The sequence below is a fragment of the Centropristis striata genome, chromosome 12 (assembly GCF_030273125.1).
Source record: "Centropristis striata isolate RG_2023a ecotype Rhode Island chromosome 12, C.striata_1.0, whole genome shotgun sequence".
NCBI lineage: Eukaryota > Metazoa > Chordata > Actinopteri > Perciformes > Serranidae > Centropristis > Centropristis striata.
The window spans coordinates 30,551,893-30,570,672 of NC_081528.1; the positions used below are offsets into that span (position 1 = coordinate 30,551,893).

The 18,780-nt window shown below is 41.3% G+C and overlaps 2 protein-coding genes across 2 annotated transcripts; one reads left to right on the forward strand and one right to left on the reverse strand.

Moving 5' to 3' along the window:
* Window positions 1-701: 701 nt before the first annotated feature.
* Window positions 702-7,019, reverse strand: zgc:113229 (uncharacterized protein LOC550612 homolog). Its single transcript, XM_059346876.1, has 7 exons — window positions 6,907-7,019; window positions 4,173-5,627; window positions 3,939-4,090; window positions 2,692-3,094; window positions 2,452-2,575; window positions 1,728-1,939; window positions 702-1,483 (listed from the first exon to the last, which is right to left on the reverse strand). Exons 2-7 carry the CDS (start codon window positions 5,031-5,033, stop codon window positions 1,238-1,240), a joined length of 1,998 nt encoding a protein of 665 aa, XP_059202859.1. The 5' UTR covers window positions 5,034-5,627; window positions 6,907-7,019; the 3' UTR covers window positions 702-1,237.
* rad9a (RAD9 checkpoint clamp component A) lies at window positions 6,414-14,162 on the forward strand. The gene is made up of 12 exons (XM_059346877.1): window positions 6,414-6,801; window positions 6,914-6,984; window positions 7,115-7,188; window positions 7,316-7,364; window positions 8,573-8,687; window positions 8,860-8,959; window positions 9,843-9,949; window positions 10,471-10,577; window positions 10,879-10,943; window positions 11,036-11,134; window positions 12,866-13,109; window positions 13,679-14,162. Exons 1-12 carry the CDS (start codon window positions 6,768-6,770, stop codon window positions 13,787-13,789), a joined length of 1,176 nt encoding a protein of 391 aa, XP_059202860.1. The 5' UTR covers window positions 6,414-6,767; the 3' UTR covers window positions 13,790-14,162.
* The last annotated feature ends 4,618 nt before the right edge of the window (window positions 14,163-18,780 follow it).

Genomic DNA, 18,780 nt, shown 5'->3' on the forward strand with positions numbered 1-18,780 from the left:
GGAAATTTTCCCTTTAGGACAGAAGAGATGCCTGTATGAGAGCTGTGCAGCTCTCATACAAGCCAAATTGTCAAATTGTGACAAATTGGGTCAAAGGTCAAATTGTTCCTTTAATGTTTGTCTTGTAGCTCCACTGACATGGGAGCATCACTGTAGCAAACAGGCCCAATCTGTAAAAATTTAAACAGAGGCTGATATTGTTGTCAGTGTGTACTATCCTAAGTGCTGACTGATGTGAGCCCTAAACCATGATAATAGTTTCGTCTCTCTGACTCCAGCAAGCAAATGGCTTCAAAACAGGGTTTCAACATTTCAAGAGCTGACCAGAGAGCAACAGACTGTCAGAAACCACCAATAGTCTGCAGCCACTGCTTCAGCTCCAACTCTCTTTCCTCCTCTGGGATTAATTTCCCAGGATGGCCGGACAGGGAGCCATTACCAAGAGACAGTCTGCTGCGAGCCGGTGAGAGAGTGAAGGAGGGAGGGGGGACCGAAAACAACATCTCTGATAAAAGCTGGCGGGAAGAAAACTTACTCCAATTTAATCAACATATGCAGCTGATGTGTCACTGGTGATGTATAATATATATATATATATATATGTGTGTGTGTGTGTGTGTGTGTGTGTGTGTGTGTGTGTGTGTGTGTATGTACATATATCCAGAGCATGGACAAAAACTGTTTAAAGGAAACTTTGGTATTCTTAAACCTGGATGAATTTGTTGAATTAAATTAATTTCTGTATTCATGTCTGAGTCTCTAATAGGGGCAACAATTTCGAAATTGATCCAGTATTGACTTAGTGCTGCAATGTAATTGCAATTGTGCCAGGTCCATGTACGTCAACTTCGTGCTTGTTTAGTCACTGACAGGCTTAGATTGTTATTATAAGTGACAACAGTATGAAAAGAACACCAAGGAGATATAAAACATTTTATTTATATTTCACTTGATCCAGTCCGTTTGTTGTGTCCAACCAAGTCTTGCTCAAGGAGAACTCTCATTATGAAACGGTGAAAACAAAGGTGTAGAAAATAGTTGTGTAAATGGTTTAAAAATACCAAAGTTTCCCTTTGAAGGTGAAAAAAAAAACAACTTGTAAAAACTTGAAATAATCTCAACACGGCACCAATTATAATTTGGTGGTGTGGAGAGGGATGATAAAACACACAGAAGCATTTTAAGTGTCCAGAAGTAACTCATTTTAAGAAAGACAAGTCTGTGAGAGTAAAAGCTCCTATCTGAGCTTCCTGCCTGTGTTCCTCCTCTTCAGAGCCAGTATCCAGGCAGGGAGAACAGACCGGCGTGTTGGCGATGCCACCTCCTCGATCGATGCCTGCTCCTCCTCACCCTCCTCTATCACAGAGTCCTCGTCTGCTCCTGAGTCCTCCTCCGAGTCCGTAGCATCCATATCCATCTCTGGAGGCGGGATTGTCACCACCTCCTCTGAGAAATGAACTCGCCGGTTCTCCTCGACTCGCCTCTGATCCAAAGGATGATGAAAGGAATAAGAGAAAGGTAAAGATGAACAGATAATGGCAAAAGAGCGGATAAGAATAAATAAATAAAAAGTGTTTTTTTTTTATCTTTGCAATGAATGCTTTGCGTGTAATTCATTAATGTCATATATCATTAAGCCTGCTTAGAATTAGCATGTAGGGTGTATTTTCTGTTTATACCACAGGGAGGCAGTGTTATGCACAATCTATTATTTTTTTTAAACTTACCCTTTTTGTCACTGTTTCCATGGAGAACTGTGAATCCTGGGAAATGGAGTGTTTGAGGACACCCCGGGGCGCAGGAGTGAAAGGAGTAAATGGAGAGAGAGGCGGAGGAGGAGAGTTGAGGGTGTACAGAGGCACGAGGTTATCATGTTGTGACTCTCCCGTCTCCTCCATCACGTGGTTGCTCATTGGGCTCATTGAAGATATGGACGCCTCTGTGAAATGAGAGATAAGAGAGTTGAGTTTCCAACTTCTAAAAAACAGCATTTCACTCATCTTTCTGCGGGGCAGAGACACTGACTTGCATGATTACATAATTTACAGCGCAGGCACACTCAAATAAAGCCAACAGCGCGTAAAGAAAATATTCTGCTTTCAACCACAAATATGATATAACTTGAGCTAAATAAACTACATAAACTGAGGGTGAAACAGTCATTTAAAATGTATCATGGTGGTTTCTTTCTTGTGACACCTTCAAGATGAATGTTTGGGCTATTCTTCTAGTTTTTCATCACTACTTTTTAGCACTTATTTTATTGACATGAATGACGATGATGCAACAAGAAATGCACAGCTATTTACAGCCACTTGTTTTTGGCTTAGGAGACTCTGAGCCTAGTAGGCCAGTTCAGTAATCCACCCATGGCTATAACTGACACTATCATACCTCTGTCAACTCAAATGCTGAAACACGTGATTATGCAGAGTATGCAGTTGCTCTGACCTCTGTTTGCCTCTGTTCCATCACTTGTTTTGTCTGTCTGCAGCCTCTCAGCTGACTGATGCTGCCTCTTCCTGCTGAGCTGGACTCTGCTCCTCAGTGCTGAGCTGTCCAGAATATCTGCAGGCTGCAGTATATAAAAAATAAACAGGTTGAACAACTCATGAGTAAGTAAAATTCATTAGGAGCTTATGTTTAATCAAATTAATTATGTTAAATGATGCATTATAATTTAGGTCTAACCTTTACAAATGGACGAGTTCTTCGGGCGCGTCCATGCTCCATTGGTTCCAAATGGTCCACCTCACTGTGAACATCCTGTACTGCAGTTTGTTGTCCTTCTATAACGTCCATACTGACCGGCTGGAAAGCATCAGGCGATATTTGCGCCATGCTGAAATCTAAATCTGGTGATGCCTCAGTTCCCCTGAAGCTCCTCTGGTTGTTCACAGCTCCACGTTGGTTCACACTCACAGATGACTGACCTCTATCATGAGGATTCGGCGTTATTTGGAGTTCTGATGGTCTCTGATTGGCTGAGGCAGCAGAATTACTGGGGTTTAGGAACTTGGCCCACTCTTGACCTGTGACGATCTCATCCAGCAAACTAAACGAACCCAGACCAAACTCAAAGTCACTGGTCGACCTGAAACAAGAGAAATAACGCTGTGAAGTAAGTGAAGCATGTAAAATTGCAGCCGCACAATCAGGAATTACAGTCAAGTCAATTTAATTAAGTTTAAATGAATAGCACATACACCTTAATGCTGCTGTAAATAGTAACTAAAGTACTACATGTACATCCAACATGGGCACTGTGGTTTGTTTTGAGTTAGTCACATATACTGTCCTGCTGCTGTAAATACTCACAAGCACACCACATGTGTATTATTCCACAACTGAAAATAGTCCCCAGGAAATGCTCTATTTACTCCTTTGTAAGTTATATTTCTGGAAAAACTACAGTGTCCAGCTGTTTGAGAAAAATACTGAACCTTGAAAAAAAAAAATGAAACTATACGTTTTTGAATCATTTTAAAAGATTTCGGTCTTCAGTCAGAAAGAATGGGATTGGTGTTGGTGTTTAAAATAAATAAAGATAGGAAGAAATGTGCGGATAGAAAGACTAAGGCAGAAAAATGTAGAATAACTCCAGACTTCTCCTTTATCCTTTGTCACTTGTGTGTTATTAAAATGTCATGAGACTTACTACACTGTGAAAGTGAGACTGCAGATATCTGATGATAGACGCTGTCAGTGACAGGGGTGTGTTTGACACATCAGACCACAAATATCAGCCCGAAACAACATAACAGCGATGGTTGGAAACTTCTCAAAAATACTTCACATATCTTAGTCATGTCATTGTAACGCTGAGAGACGGATCAACACAACCTCACTGTGAGAACATTTAGCCTGTAATGCTGACGTCAGTGCTGGTTTGAGTGTACCTTTTTTCACATTTTTAGGACAATTTGTCATTAGATTACCTTAGAGATCCCTCATTAGTGCCGCCCTCTGTGTGTGTAGGAGGGATGTTACTGGGATCGCTGCGACCGAGTGAAAGAAGGGGCCTTTCTTCCTCCTTATTTGATGTGTTGGTGAGATTTTCTGTCTTCAGAAGGTGGTTTTCAGGTGAAATCTGTGAATTAAACAAGTTTCAGTTTCAATTTTCAATTCATATTTTTGAGAATGGATAATAACAACAAAAACGCACTACTCACAGCTTCAGTTCCTTGCTCACTCTTCCGGTCGACTCTCCCTCCTTCTTTTCCCTTTTTGCCAAAACTGCCCTGCCTGTCCCTCCATCTCTCCTTGATCTTCTGAGTCCATCTCCTCGTTTTAGTCTCAGATGATCTCTGGTTTCTTCTCGAGACAATCTGCATGTCTTTACTTTCTGCCAAAGCCCCAAAACCTCCATTTCCCATATGAAACACTTCATTCTCTTGACTGGCAAGATTTGCATCTGTAGGCTTTGAGGCCCATGCATACTCTTTTGGGGTATAACTCTGGACCTGCTCCTGGTCCTGACTCTGTCCAACGCTTGTGGCAGCATTTTTATTACTAGGGATGTGTGTTGTCGTTGCTGAACTGCCAAAACTCACCCTTGCCCCATCAGTCCTCTGAAAGGAAGTGATTTCAGCATCCTTAAGTGATTTGGCAGGAAGCAGCTGCCCTGTTCCTGCTGGGGTGATCCCAGGCTGAGTGGCCTGTCCCAACACCCTGTCCTCACCATCAATGTTGTCTTTCTGGGAGGGAAAGGAAACAAGACCCTTGTCTACTTCACTGCCATTATCTGGTTGATGTACTTCCCCACCTTTGAGGCCAAAGTTACTGTCCACAGCAGAGATCCCAAAGTCCTTTGAGCTGACACCATTAGTACCAAACTCAAATCCATTTACGTCCTTGCTGTTCACTTTCTGGAAGTTGGAGGCTCCTCCTTTTCCGTCTTGCCCCCATGTGGAAGCAGCTGTGGTGGATACAGGTGTGTGCAGGTATGCCTGACCCTCTTTTCCTGGCTGGAGCTTCAGTCTCTGCAGCATAGACTGCAGCAAGGCCTGAGAGTCTTTATTTGACTGAGACATCTAGGAACAGAAGTGCTGTGTATCAAATCCAGAAGACACAGAAAAGCATGGCAAAAATGAGTGCAAGACAACAAAATAGTCTTCTAAACAGGGAGGTATTCCACACAGTCTTATGTAATGTGTTGCCTTAAAAAGAAACTGGAGACATGACAGAAAATATAGCTGTGTGTCAATCATGACACCTCTGATGGTTGTTTTCTTCCGTTTTTATATTCCAATCTTTCTCCATGATGATATTACCAGTTTCTCAACACAAATATTAAGACAGGTCCATTTCTTACGGTTTAACTTCTAAGGCAGAAATTCTTCTTTTTCTCTGTGCAGGCTGATTCTCCTCATGAATGTTTCGCGGCCATACTGCCTCCACTCCTCCATAATCCACAAAAGTTTCAGCAGCAGTCTCTGTCTTTTGTTTTGGCCCAAAGCTAAGCCAAATTAGTCCTGAATGTTGTCCTCTTGTGTCTTTTCAGTCTTTTTCTCTTTCACCAAGTGTCCGTGGTTTCAGTACTAATGTTATTTTAGTCACACCTCTTCAGCAACCGACATTTAGTCAAATCAGCGATGATGGGAGGAGGGACAGCAGCGTTCCTCAAACTGAGGCAGACCAACGAGAAAGACCAGTGAGGTGAGATAATTATGCATTGACAGTGACTCTCCCTCTCTCTCTCTCTCTCTGACTCTGCCCATATTTCGGTTTGCCCTTCCTTCCTTCCCATTTCTCTCCCTGCCTACACCCTCTTTCTTTCCCACCGTGACCATTGAATTGTAATTACAGGGCATTTTTAGTAAGCAGCTGCTATTTACATGTCTGTAGAATGAAAGAAAGATGAAATGCCATATGACCTTTGGAACAACCCCTTTAACAGAAACTCTGTGAACTCTTTTTTGTGGAATAAAAATACAAAAACTGGTCTTTATTATTTTTGTAAATAAAATGAAATGATAATTTATAAAATATACGTTCAAGTAAAAGTAATTGTTCAAAATGGCCCTTTTCAGATTGCTATAATATTATATATGAATATTATATTACCATATTATCATTATTAATTAATTAATTCATGTGAAAGCAGCATTTTAATTATGCCGGTTGAGGTGGAGCATTTAAAATCTTAGTAATCTGTAACTATAAGTAAAACGTACAGAATCTACCTCTGAAATATAGAGCAGTACATATATAAAATCCCTTAAATGGAAATACATACAAGTCAAACACAAGTACATAAGAATTACCCGGAACTTGATTACAAGCACTTTGTTACTTTCAATAATCATAATTTACCAGTATTACATTTGTTTGTCCTCCACAATAACCTAATCCAAACAAAAGTAAGACACAGTCATGCATTTTGAACCAAGCAGAGTGTAAACATCTGACCACATGTTACTGATAAACACACAGCTGTAACATGTCAATTTAGAAGCCTTTTGCGCATGCGTTCGTTCTGACCACGCCCCTTTGACTTCCCGACTCTCTGATTGGTCAGCAGTGAGGAAGCGGGTAATGGCGGCGTAAACAACACAAGTTGTCGAGCCGATGCTGAAGATAAAACTTTACAGTAAAGCTTTAATTAAACGGCTTAATGTTTTCGGCTTTAGAGAGATTTCAGCTCGGTGTGTTAAAACTATTAAAACCCCGCTGATTCACTTCCTGGTGATGTTTAGCCGCTAGTTTGAGCTAACTTTTAGCCCAGTTTGCTAACTTAACGGTGAAGTTGTATCTAGTCTGAAAGGATGGACTGCGTGGTGACGGGAGGAAACGTGAAAGGTAGCAAACATTTCCTGTTTTTTAAACCCTATCTTTAACTAGAACACCAGTATGAGATAACACGTAGCTGTTATTAGTAACTGTTTTGTGTATGTGTGTGTTTACCGTCCAGTCCTGGCCAAAGCCATCCACTCCCTGTCCAGGATCGGCGATGAGCTGTATGTGGAGCCTCAGGAGGATGGGGTGAGCTGCTCTGACACACTCACACAGACACATCACCACTTCCTCCTGCCATGCATATGTTGCTTCCTGTTGGTGCACAGTGTGCGTCTCTAAGTGGTACTGATTATGTCTTTTTCTCTCTCTCTTATAGCTGGCCCTGCGGTCTGTCAACTCCTCTCGGTCGGCATATGCTTGTTTCCTGTTCGCACCACTCTTCTTCAGCAGGTGCAAACTGTGTGTGTGTGTGTGTGTGTGTATGAGAGAGAGAGAGAGTGTGTGAGTCACTGAATGTCATATTTTTGTGTTTGATTTGGGAGCTTTAAGCCAACTTCCCCTCCCAATTCTTGTGCAGGTACACCATCCCCAACGGACACACCTTCCGCTGCAAAATGGCAATAAAGGTGTGGTGAGAGAAAGAGATGTTTCTTTAGTGAAATGCTTTATACAGGTTATAGAACCTATTACATTAACATACATCATCATCCATGTCGGTGATTCCCAATCTTCTTTTGTATGACGTACGCAGACAAATTCCTGAGATGAGCTCAAGCATTCCTTCACCAACAACACCTGTCCTTTGATATTACCACATCGTTTGTTTTCATACGGTACACAGGTACCCTGGAGGTGTTCCGGTTTAGTCTTGGTAAACTTTCATTTTGGGAGGCAGAAGCTGGATGTTTCAACCATTTATTCATTTGCAATCTATTTTGACATCTCTGCTCTATGCTCACTAGTTTCCATGAGCTCTTAATCACAGTATATGATGTAATCCTGTTTGCTCCTCCCAAACATAAATGTGTATATATATTAGTATCGGCATGAGCTGAGCTCTGCAGGTCTTGCCACATACTCCCCTGCAACTGCAGTACTTTCACCACCTGTGATTGGGAATCACTGAACCCATATTCATTAGTAAAAGCTTAGCCTGCTTATTGAATGAATCAGAGTTTTCTCCCTGTGCTTAACTTCAAATGCTCTGTTTCCATGTTGATACCACAGTATGACCCTGTTGTTGTCTTTGTGCAACCTTTGCAAAACCTCTGTGCTTCCTTGTTTTAAAGGTTGTACATGGCAATAATTTAGAGCATGTGTCACCAAGTAGTTTTATTGTCACATATAAAGAATGTTGTTGAACATGAAAACTTATAATTTAGGAGATAACAGAAGGTGCATGCCTGTCAAGGGACAACAGTGCAAGTATTTTCTTTGAAAATTGAATATTTTAAACCCTGATTATAAAATCCTTTGTCTAGTTTACAAATCTCTTTAGTTATTATAATTATATGTTGTATGTGGGTATGGTAATAAATCATTCAAAGGTATGAACTAGAACAAATTGTTGAGTAATGATCGTGGACTTTAGTTGTTTTTCTCTGTTGTTTTCATTAAATCTTTATGTTTATTCTTTACTGTGCTGTGCTAAATATGGTCACTTTGAGGACATTGAAGTTGTCTTAATGTCCTTAAATGTAACTGACAACATTTCAGTGTTAGCTTTATTGGGTTAATACCAGAATATTTTAGAGCACATTATCATAGTCATGGTTCTGACCCCTTGTGTATATTTACTTTTTCCTTTTTTAATGTTCCCCAATGTGTGAGTCAGAGTGTGCAGGCCGTGTTCAGGTCTCTAGCGACTCTGGAGAAGACGGTTGAAAAGTGCCACATCGAGCTGGACGAGCAGAAAAACCGCCTCACCTTCACCCTGCACTGCAAACACGGTATCTGTGCTTCACTTCCTGCTCAGAGGGTTGAGAATGCTTTGCATGGATGATTTCGAAAGGATTACCTCCTATTTATACTGACACATGTTTTAGTCATTGTAGCACATCATGCATTCATTGCATTGTATTCTGTGTACTCAACATGTTTGTGTTGGTATTTTCTCTGCAGGCCTCATAAAGACACATAACCTGTCTTTCCAGGACAGTGAAAGCTTGCAGGCAGTGTTTGATAAGGACAGCTATGCCAATGTGTTTAGATCCAATCCCAGGTCTGTGAAATATTTATATGTTTTTTGTTATAAAAGTAGCTCAGGTCTTTCTTTCTCTTTCTGCCCTAAACCCTCTTTTACCCCCTTGTATGTGGTTTACCTATTGACTTGTAATTAACGTTTGAAAAATATTCATATATATTTACAGTACAGGCCAAAAGTTTGGACACACACCTTCTCATTCAATGCGTTTTTCTTTATTTTCATGACTATTTACATTGTATATTCTCACTGAAGGCATCAACACTATTAATGAACACATATGGAATTATGTACTTAACAAAAAAAGTGTGAAATAACTGAAAACATGTCTTGTATTTTAGATTCCTCAAAGTAGCCACCCTTTGCTTACTAGAATATAAGACATGTTTTCAGTTATTTCACACTTTTTTGTTAAGTACATAATTCCACATGTGTTCATTAATAGTTTTGATGAATTTACAATGTCAATAGTCATGAAAATAAAGGAAACGCATTGAATGAGAAGGTGTGTCCAAACTTTTGGCCTGTACTGTATATTTTTTTAAGGATGACACAGATACCTTTGGATTACTTTGGGTTGATTTAATTAATAAATATTGGTAAACCAGAATGGCACGGCCAAGGCCATGCCTATCTTGTTATGTATGTGTCATCAAGGTTAATAAAAATCAGGCCAGAATTTTTTCGATAATCCTGCTGACAAAAGAACAAACCGAAAACATAATCACCTTGGCGGATGTAATTAAGGGAAATTATGTAGCTGTTGTTAGAGAGGAAGCTGTATTGAGGGCAGCGTTGACTCATCACATTAATACGCTGTTACATTGGTCAAACACCACAATCAGTGTGAGGTTTTTTTTTCTCACTCACAGCTTACTTTTTGTTATCCTTTGACCTTCAGGGTGCTGGTGGACACAGTCCAACACTTTCCTCCGTCTCTGGAAGAAGTGACCGTGTCAGTGAGTGATGAACGGATGTGGCTCAGGAACCACGTGGAGGAAGAAGCAGGTTACAAACCTACTAAATTAAATTTTAAAAAACTGTTAAATAAACTGTTTTACAAAGTCATAATACATGATGTATTCAGTCTATACAAGAAATGTTATAACAGGAAAAAAAAAAAAATAGCAAAAATCAAATAGCACACAGCCTGTATGCAACATGGTGTATTTAAAAGACCATTGCATTACAAAAATAAAAAGTTGCTATTATTATATTTGACTTAAAGAATTACAAGAGTTAGGTGCAGCCAGACCTTTCTCCAGCACTGTGGAGATAGGTTTGGCTATGCAACACTGTTGCTATTAATGACATGTAGAAATAATAATAAAAAAACAGGAAATAGGATGGATTTGGGCCCATTGGTGCCCTTGTGTGGTAGAAAGGCAGAATTGCACTGTGAAGTCTTTGCTTTTATTGTTTAATAGAGGTAGTCTTTTAAACTCTGCAAGTTAACTAAACTAGTCTTGCAAATTATCTTTGCTTTTGGCCTCCATTTATTCATACTTTTCTTTCTGTTTCCCTCTCAGACCAGTCTAAGGCCATGCTGACAGAGCTCTGTTTGGCTTCAGACGAGTTTGACCATTTTGCCGTCCAGGCTCACAACAGCGTCACCTTTTGTCTGAAGGAGTTACGGGTGAGACAGAGGATAAAGGGAGGGGTGATGGAGCATCAGAGCAGGAGGATTAGTCAGGAAGGAGAAGATTGGGACATTTACCAGGAAGGAAAGCAGAAAAAAGGGCAATTCCAGTCCGCTTTGGATTAATTTAGTTGATGCTTTTTATCTAAAGCATCTTACAATTAGTACATTCAACTATGTGGATAACTAGAACCAAAAATATGCCATTGTTGTTCTTTTTTTATTTTATTTATAAAAACGTTGCGTTAATTTACTCATCAGGGAGGTTTAAAGTGAGTTTTCGTTTTCTCTCCTCCAGGGTTTGTTAGTGTTTGCAGAGTCAACTGGCCTCCCTATTTCTATGTACTTTGATGAACCGGGCAGGTAAGCATACTCACATACAGATGTAAGTTTATCCTTTGTGTAACTACAATGTCCTGATGTTTACATTGTGTGTGTGCACGTGTGTGTGTCAGCCCTATAGTGCTTTCAGTAACAGACAGTGTCCTGGAGGGGAACTTTGTGCTGGCCACGCTCTCTGATGACCCCAACCAGCGGAGAAACAACACGAGACGGTAACAAAACTGCTTGCATAAAATTATGTGTGGGAAAAAAATGTTACAAGCGACAATTTTCCTTGTCTGTCAGTGTTTGAAAAGACAAATGGCAGAACAAAGGGAAAGTTAGACTGTTTTGCCATGCATCATTTCAGACAGGAAATCCTCACTGTGCAGAGATGCCTCTGCAACTGCTCTTACTTGTTTACTTTTGGCATCCTCTGACTACAAGCTGCAGGTGTTCAAGCCAACACATCTGTCCAGCTGTAGCACATTTGGTCTGTGCCGTAGTCTAATTAAATGTTTGGTAGTAGGACATCCACACCTAACACAATGCTCTGCACTTTATATATTTATATAATTACAGTATTGTTTTAATGCATACAATGGCACTAAGTTGATGGTACAGTGAATGAATAACATGAATATACTAAGTGCTGAGAGAATGAGAATTTATCTTTTCTATTTACTATTTATTGAGATGAGATGATAAGAATGTATCTTGTTATTTACTATTTATTATGCTTTTTTTATGAGTCCAGTACCTGAGTGCATTGAATTTTGTTGTATTTCTGTGTATTGACAAATAAAAATCTAGTCTAATCTAATCTAGTAAAGGCTCATAAATAGACACATTAGAGTCCTTGAGAGCGTTTAATAAGATGAAATCTTACAATGTATAGTTGTCATAAATGTAGCGTGTATGATGTATTGGACATGAGCGAGTGAATTTTGAACATTTTCACAATCTCCATGTGTCATTAATGCAGATCAGCTTAGGTAATACACGTGTGGAACAGGGCTGATTAATATTTTTAATTAGAATTTCTTCAACTTGTATTTCTTTTTCTTTTCTTTTCAGAGTTACATGCATTACCCTTTATCAGCCAGTGCCCCTGTCAACAGTCATGAGGATACCAAAACAGTTTATGTCAGGCTTTTAACATGTGTAGTATAATATCATCAGGTTCTGATATATTTCTTCTCAATTCCAGGTACTAAGTACCTTTCTCTCTCCTAATCAAACAGTAGCATCTCTTCGCAGATCCTCTGAATGTAGGAGCATAAGAAGTATGTTTCATAACACGGCGAGCACACTGTGATGCATATGCAGTTGCATTTTACAGAGGCGAGAAAGCCCTTTCCTGTTCCTGACCACACCAAAAATTGAACTCAGAGAGTTTGGAGTTACTGTTTCATTATTGTTTGCTGAAAGCAAATCAAAAAACAGGTTCAAACCTTAGAAAGAGATTGGCCTGACCAAAACCTATGACCTTTGGAATCTGGGGAATAATGACATTTAGGGCATTGTGGGGCAACATTAGGGTATAGCTTTGTAAATTTAGTGTCTTGAGAGGAAGTATTTGGATAGTAAGCCTCTTTTTAAAACAAACTTTGATGTTGAAAATGTGTACAACTAATTTCTCCAACGCACAATCCATTCTGGGTAACAGGGACAGCACAAAAGTGTCTTTCTATATTTGTATCTTCACCCACCAGTTGATGTGGCCTCTCTGCAAGTTAAATTGAAAAGATTTCCTGCCTGATATCAGGATGAAAGAAGCCATTCGGATGAATGGGGAAACCTCTTAATTTTTTACAGTACAGTAAATAAGCAGATATACTCCATTCAGACATAATGACCATGCACAAAGTGGGCTGTCAGTGAAGATCAGTTTTGAGTCAGACATTTTTTTAATCATCTCTTCCTCATTCATGTCATATTTCTCCTCCCGTCTGTCTCCTCAGAGCACACTCACAGCTGCCTCCGCCCCCTCCTGATGACTTCATGAATGACGACATGGACTCCTACCTCATTGCCATGGATACCAGTATTGCGCCAGGTCCCTCAACTGCAGGTCCGCCCACACCCCCATTAGCTGATTCCATATGTTTAAAAAAGAAAGCTGAGGCCAATCACAGGACGAGGCCACACAGTGAGGATGAAGAGGAAGAAGAGCCGGATGATTCAAGCCGACCGCCTAATAAGAAGGTACGGTTCAGTCGTCACATGAACACATTTAAAGACTCCAAATGGAAACAAAAGCTGTAAGATGAATGTATAACAGGAGGAGATGGGACCAGCTGAACAGCTTCCCATTTCCATACAGCATTGTGTTTCTACTGGAATTGATTTAATCACAAACTGACCATTAAAGCAATCCATTTCAAAAGGCATCATCTTGTCCAGGACCCTGTTCTTCAAATGCTGCTAATTGAGGCTAACAAGCAGATATCAGGCTAAACTAATCATGTTTATTCTCACAGATCTTATTTAGCTCTTTGAAAGCAGTTTGAGGATCAGTTTGTTAATTCTGGAGATACAGTATGCTGTTATTATTATTATTTTTTTTATTTAGGCTAAATAAGTGGGGAGTTGAAACCATGAGCAGCATTACAGGGATTACAAGATTATTAATCTATGATACATGATATCTTTGAATGAAGCAAATCATTAGTATATTCATACAAATCACGTCAGGCTTTTGGTAACAATTTCCTGGATGTAACGTGCAGAGATTACTTGCATTTTTGTATTTAAAAGACTTTTTTCTCTCACAGTTCTGCTCCTTGTTCTTTGGATCCGTGCTCCCCCCGTCGTCTCAGATGACCACTCAACCAGTGACGAGTCAGGAAGTGTTGGCCAGTGACAGCGAGGATGACGAACAGTGAAATAGAGTGACAGTGGACTGATGGATGAGAGGAGAGACATGGACTAAAGTGTGTGTTATATAACTGTTACGCACATGCCACCTGCAGCACTAAAAAAGAAATGGACATGTTGAACTTTTACTTTCCCAATCAACGGCCTGTACAAGTGTTGTACAGGGATTTTTCCTTGGCAAAAACATGCAAAGACAGTGTACATTACACAACAGGACAGCTAATGTGAGTGTGTTCCAACGTTTTATTGGACTTTAAAATATGGGATTATGTGAAACTTGACATGAAGCACTTCCTGTTTATTTTCATTCAAAGTCTGTTCGGTTTGTAATCAAGGTTCAAAAAAAGGCTCCTAAATAAAAGAAACATATTTTTCAAACTATGTTAACATTATTTATTATTTATTTACACGTGAAAAGGTTCAAGTATGACAAATATTTAGGACATTGCACAACAGAAAGGCCAATGAGAGGATGTGGAAGTCTGAAGCACTCAGTAAAACACCTCCTCATCCCTCTGGATCCAGATTTGATAAGGATGTCAAAAGTAAGCTTCAGCATGAGAAACAGAATGTCTATGCGTCTTTGCAGGTTCAGTCGCATCACTGCTCCCTTTCTCTCTTTGCGCCTGGAAACTTTTTCCCCTCGTCTGTGGTTTCCTCCTCTCTCTCTCTTGCTCCTTCTCTTTTTTCTTTCTCAACTTCTCCTCCTCTTTCTCCCTCCTCTCCTGCTCCCTCCGTCTCTTCCTCCTCTCCCTGGAGCTCAGTTTCTCCTCCTCCTCCTCCTTCTCTTCTGCGACCGGCTTCCCCATCCCTGTTCCATCACTAAAGTCCTGAATCAGGATTTTGGGGACTTGCATTTTGGGTGCTTTTTTGGGCTTTTCTCCTCTTAGTCTGCGGAAGAAACCAAGACGTTTAGGGGGGTCGGGCGGCGGCGTCTGCTCCTGCTGCTCCTGCTGCTCCTGCTGTACCTCTGTCCTCTCAGTCACTTCTGCAGGAGGACTTTGAGTTGGGTTTAAAGTTCCAGGGTTGGATTCACTATGTTTAACTTCTTTCTGATTAGGAGTAGACTGACAGGTTTTCTCCGGCATGATGAAAAGATCTTCAGAGAGCCTTCGCGCTAACCTGGACCCACGGGAGTTGGATGACATGCGGACGCAGAAATCCCCAGAAGACCGGCTGCTGCGATGCCCGGAGGATTGTGTCGGGGCGATGTTATCCAGCTCAGCCTGGTCCGTCACAGGGTGAGAATTTCTCTCTTGGACTTGTGGGCTGCATTCAGTTTTTGGACAGTGTGTTTGTTTAGTAGAAATGAAGACATTGTCCTCTCCTGCTGTGTTTTCTTGAACATTTTCTATGATTTTTTCCTCCTCCACAGCACCCAGAGTGACCTGGCTCGTTGGCTGTTCAGGTGCAGGTTCCTCTGCTAAACCTGTCTTCCCATCAGGCTCATCAGTGATTGTCACTGATTCAGTCTGTGTTGAAGGGGGTGCTATTGAGTCAGTAGTATCCGCTTCTGTTGTCATTTCCTCTGCTTGTGTTTGATCTTCTTGTGCCTCTGAGTGTGCAATCAAACTTCTTTCTTCTCTTTCCTGCAGAGGTCCAGCTGCTACGGCATCACACTCTGTCTCAATTACTTCACTTGACTCCGTCACTATGACATGTGCAACTATTTCTGCTTCAGTCTCTGCATCAGCCTCTAAGTCTGTCCCTTCTTTTGGTTGGATACATTCAGGTGAACACACAATTGACGTTTCTGCTTCTGTCTCTGGATCTATTTTTACTATTTCAGCCTCCAGTTCCTGTGTGGCTGCATTTCCCTCTACCTCTTCTTGAGTCTGTGCCAGTTTATAAGTTTCTGTCTCTGTTTGGGTGTGGGACTCTTCTCTCATGTCTGTATCTGCTAATGACTCAGTGCAATGGCATTTTCCTTCAACTGCATCATCATTTGAGCTCTTGTCTGTCTCTGTGATTGCTTCTTGTTGTTGCTCTTGTGTCTCTGTCTCTACTGAGGGATCTTTAAAAGTTGGAGCCTCAACTTCACTGTCTGTCTCTGAGCCTGGGCTTGTCTCAGCTGTGTCAACCTGTTGCACATTTTCAATTTCTGTGCTTTTTTCTTGTTGCTTTCTATCAGCCTGAATAATCTGTTCCTCATTTGGGTATACACTTTCTTGCATCCCCACCCCTGTGATTTCATCTTCCTTAGCTTCTTTCTGTGTCTCTGTCTTATTTTCCTCCACAACAGCTGTATCACTTTCTGTCACTTGTTTTTCTGTCTCTTCATTTGTGTCTTTCACCTCAATCTCCAGGTTGTTACTGTCATGATTCTGCTTTTCCTGGACTTGTGACGGGCTGCAAAAGTCCTGCTCCCCTCCCTGTTTGTGTTCATCAGGTTGAATATTGTTTTCCTCAGTCTGATCTTTGTCTGGAGTTTTTGTTTGTTCTGTCTCCACATTTGTTTCTTCTGTTTGTTCTGTGTCTTTGAGTTGGCTTTCCACCTGTTCAGTTATTCTTGTTTCAACTTGTTCAATCTGGTCTTTTATGATTACTGCTTCTTTCACCTCAATTTCCAGGTTCTTGCTGTCATGATTCTGCTCTTCCAGGACTTGTGACGGGCTGCAAGAGTCCTGCTCCTCTTTCTGTTTGTGTTCATTGGGCTGAATAATGTTTTCCTCAGTCTGATCTTTGACTGAACTCTCGGTTTGTTCTGTCTCCACATTTGTTGCTTCTGTCTGTTCTGTGCCTGTGAGTTGGCTTTCCACCTGTTCAGTTATTCTTGTTTCCACTTGTTCAGTCTGATCTTTTACGATTACTGTTTCTTTCACGTCAATTTCTAGGTTCTTGCTTTCATGATTCTGCTGTTCAGGGACTTGTGACGGGCTGCAAGAGTCCTGCTCCTCTACCTGTTTGTGTTCATCAGGTTGAATAATGTTTTCCTCAGTCTGATCTTTGACTGGACTCTCGGTTTGTTCTGTCTCCACATTTGTTTCTTCCCCCTGTTCTGTGTCTGTGAGTTGGCTTTCCAGTTGTTCAGCAATTCTTGTTTCCACTTGTTCGGTCTCATCTTTTACGATGATTGTTTCTTTAACCTCAATTTCCAGGTTCTTGATTTCATGACTCTGCTGTGCCAGGACTTGTGACAGGCAGCAAGAGTCCTGCTCCTCTACCTGTTTGTGTTCACTGGGCTGAATAATGTTTTCCTCAGTCTGATCTTTGACTGCACTCTCGGTTTGTTCTGTCTCCACATTTTCTTTGCTTTCCTCTTGTTCAGTTATACTTGTTTCTACTTGTTCAATCTGTTCTTTTACGATGATCATTTCTTCTTTGTGCTCTGTTGTCACGTTTTGCATTTCCATCCTTTTCTGTTCTTCTGAAAGTTCTTTCTGTTCAGTTTGTCCTTTAAGTTTCGCCTCACTCTGTTTATTATGTTCCTCGAAAACTATGTCCTCCTCCTCCTGCACGTCCTGCACCTTCTTAACATTTAAATCGGTCCAGCTCCTCCAGTCCTCTTTAGCTCCCATCGAGAGATGCCTCACAACTCTGCCGCTACTTTCCCATTCGCGTGTGCTCGCCTTTGACCCTTTCCGCCACTTGTGAAGGAGGGAGGGAGACAGCGAGAGAGTGGAGGCCGAGCGAGCAAGAGGGACGGACAGGTTCCCTTTCTCCCTCTCTTTCCTGTCCCGCTCTTCCTCGTTCTTTCGAGCCCTCGCCCACACCGTTCGGTATCCATGGCAGCGACCTCTGGGGTCAAAGGTGGATGAGGGTTTGTCTTTCCTCCACTTCTCAAACTCTTTTTCCGTCTGTTTCTCCAGATCTCTGGCTGACAGCTGCACCGAGCACACCTGAGAGAGGAATAAAAACACCCATCTCACTTTTGTTTCATTGTAATTTTTTAGAATTTAGAGCACAGTGGTGCAGTGGTGAGAATGTGGTCCAAATATCTCTACAGTTGTTTAGCTTTGAAATCAAGTTACTGCAAATGCCATGATGTGTTTTACACCATATTCATTTTCACTTTAATCCTGGAAAGGAGCCCTCCTGCCATGACAGAAATGTTTCATAAAATGTCATTACAGAGAAAAACTTAATTGAATTGACCTGCAGGGCTGTACAGTAGCTACAGCAGCTGCTCTCCTGTGTTTCATTCGTACCTCTGCTATAAAGGTGTCATCTTCCTCTTGAACCTGCTCCCTGACGCCCCTCAGACTCTCCAGAGTCTCCATCTGGCCCGGACACTGCTTCCTCTGCTCGGCCCGGCCCAGCACCCGACGCACCAGGACCACCGCCACCTGTAGCAGCACCCGCACCCCTGCAGAGAAAAGAGAAGAGGTAACAGTGGGCAGGAAGATGTGTGCCACATGAATCAGACACTCTTGCTCCTTAAGCATTTCTCTTTATTTGGATGACGTTTTGGCCCTCAGGCCTTCATCAAGATCAACAAGCTTGTTTGTTGTTCATGTCACCTAAATAGAAGAGAAATGCATAAGGCCTGCTATTCAGGTCTGCTTATCATATGCTGTAAGAGACTTCTGAAAAAATAATTATGCTAAAGATCCATCTGTAAATGACCGACAGTCAAGTTCCTCATGTTTTGCTAAATGACAGTATTAGCTAATGTGAAATGTAACTAATATTGCAATATTGAAGTACTTCTTACTAATCGGGTGAAATATAGTATACAACATAAGATGATATGCGGATTATTTTATCCAAGGCATTACATTTTTTTCCTCAAAAGACAAATTGTTTTTTATGACCCACAGCAGTTCATATGAAAGACGTACCATAGCAGAAGAAGAGGTCCCAGACTCGGAGCAGTGTGTTAAAGGGCAGGTGACGTGTGAAAAGACACATCAGCCAGTCAGTGGCAAACATGAGGGGCTCCACTCCGTGGTGCTGCAGGTGCTTGTGTGCAGCTGGACACGTCCTCTTTAACACCCAGGTCAGCATGGCCGCATCAAACAGGACTCCCTCCTGCAGAGGTACACATGCTCAGACAGTT

What these genes read in the sequence shown, in the direction of transcription:
- zgc:113229 (XM_059346876.1), bottom strand. Translation starts at nt 5,033, where the DNA reads ATGTCTCAGTCAAATAAAGACTCTCAGGCCTTGCTGCAGTCTATGCTG. An exon ending in GAACTCGTCCATTTGTAAAG is followed by an intron (nt 2,576 to 2,691) that starts GTTAGACCTAAA and finishes TATATACTGCAG; the next exon opens with CCTGCAGATATTCTGGACAG. An exon ending in TGGAACAGAGGCAAACAGAG is followed by an intron (nt 1,940 to 2,451) that starts GTCAGAGCAACT and finishes CTCATTTCACAG; the next exon opens with AGGCGTCCATATCTTCAATG.
- rad9a (XM_059346877.1), top strand. Translation starts at nt 6,768, where the DNA reads ATGGACTGCGTGGTGACGGGAGGAAACGTGAAAG. An exon ending in TTTGTCTGAAGGAGTTACGG is followed by an intron (nt 10,578 to 10,878) that starts GTGAGACAGAGG and finishes TCTCTCCTCCAG; the next exon opens with GGTTTGTTAGTGTTTGCAGA. An exon ending in GCCGACCGCCTAATAAGAAG is followed by an intron (nt 13,110 to 13,678) that starts GTACGGTTCAGT and finishes TTTCTCTCACAG; the next exon opens with TTCTGCTCCTTGTTCTTTGG.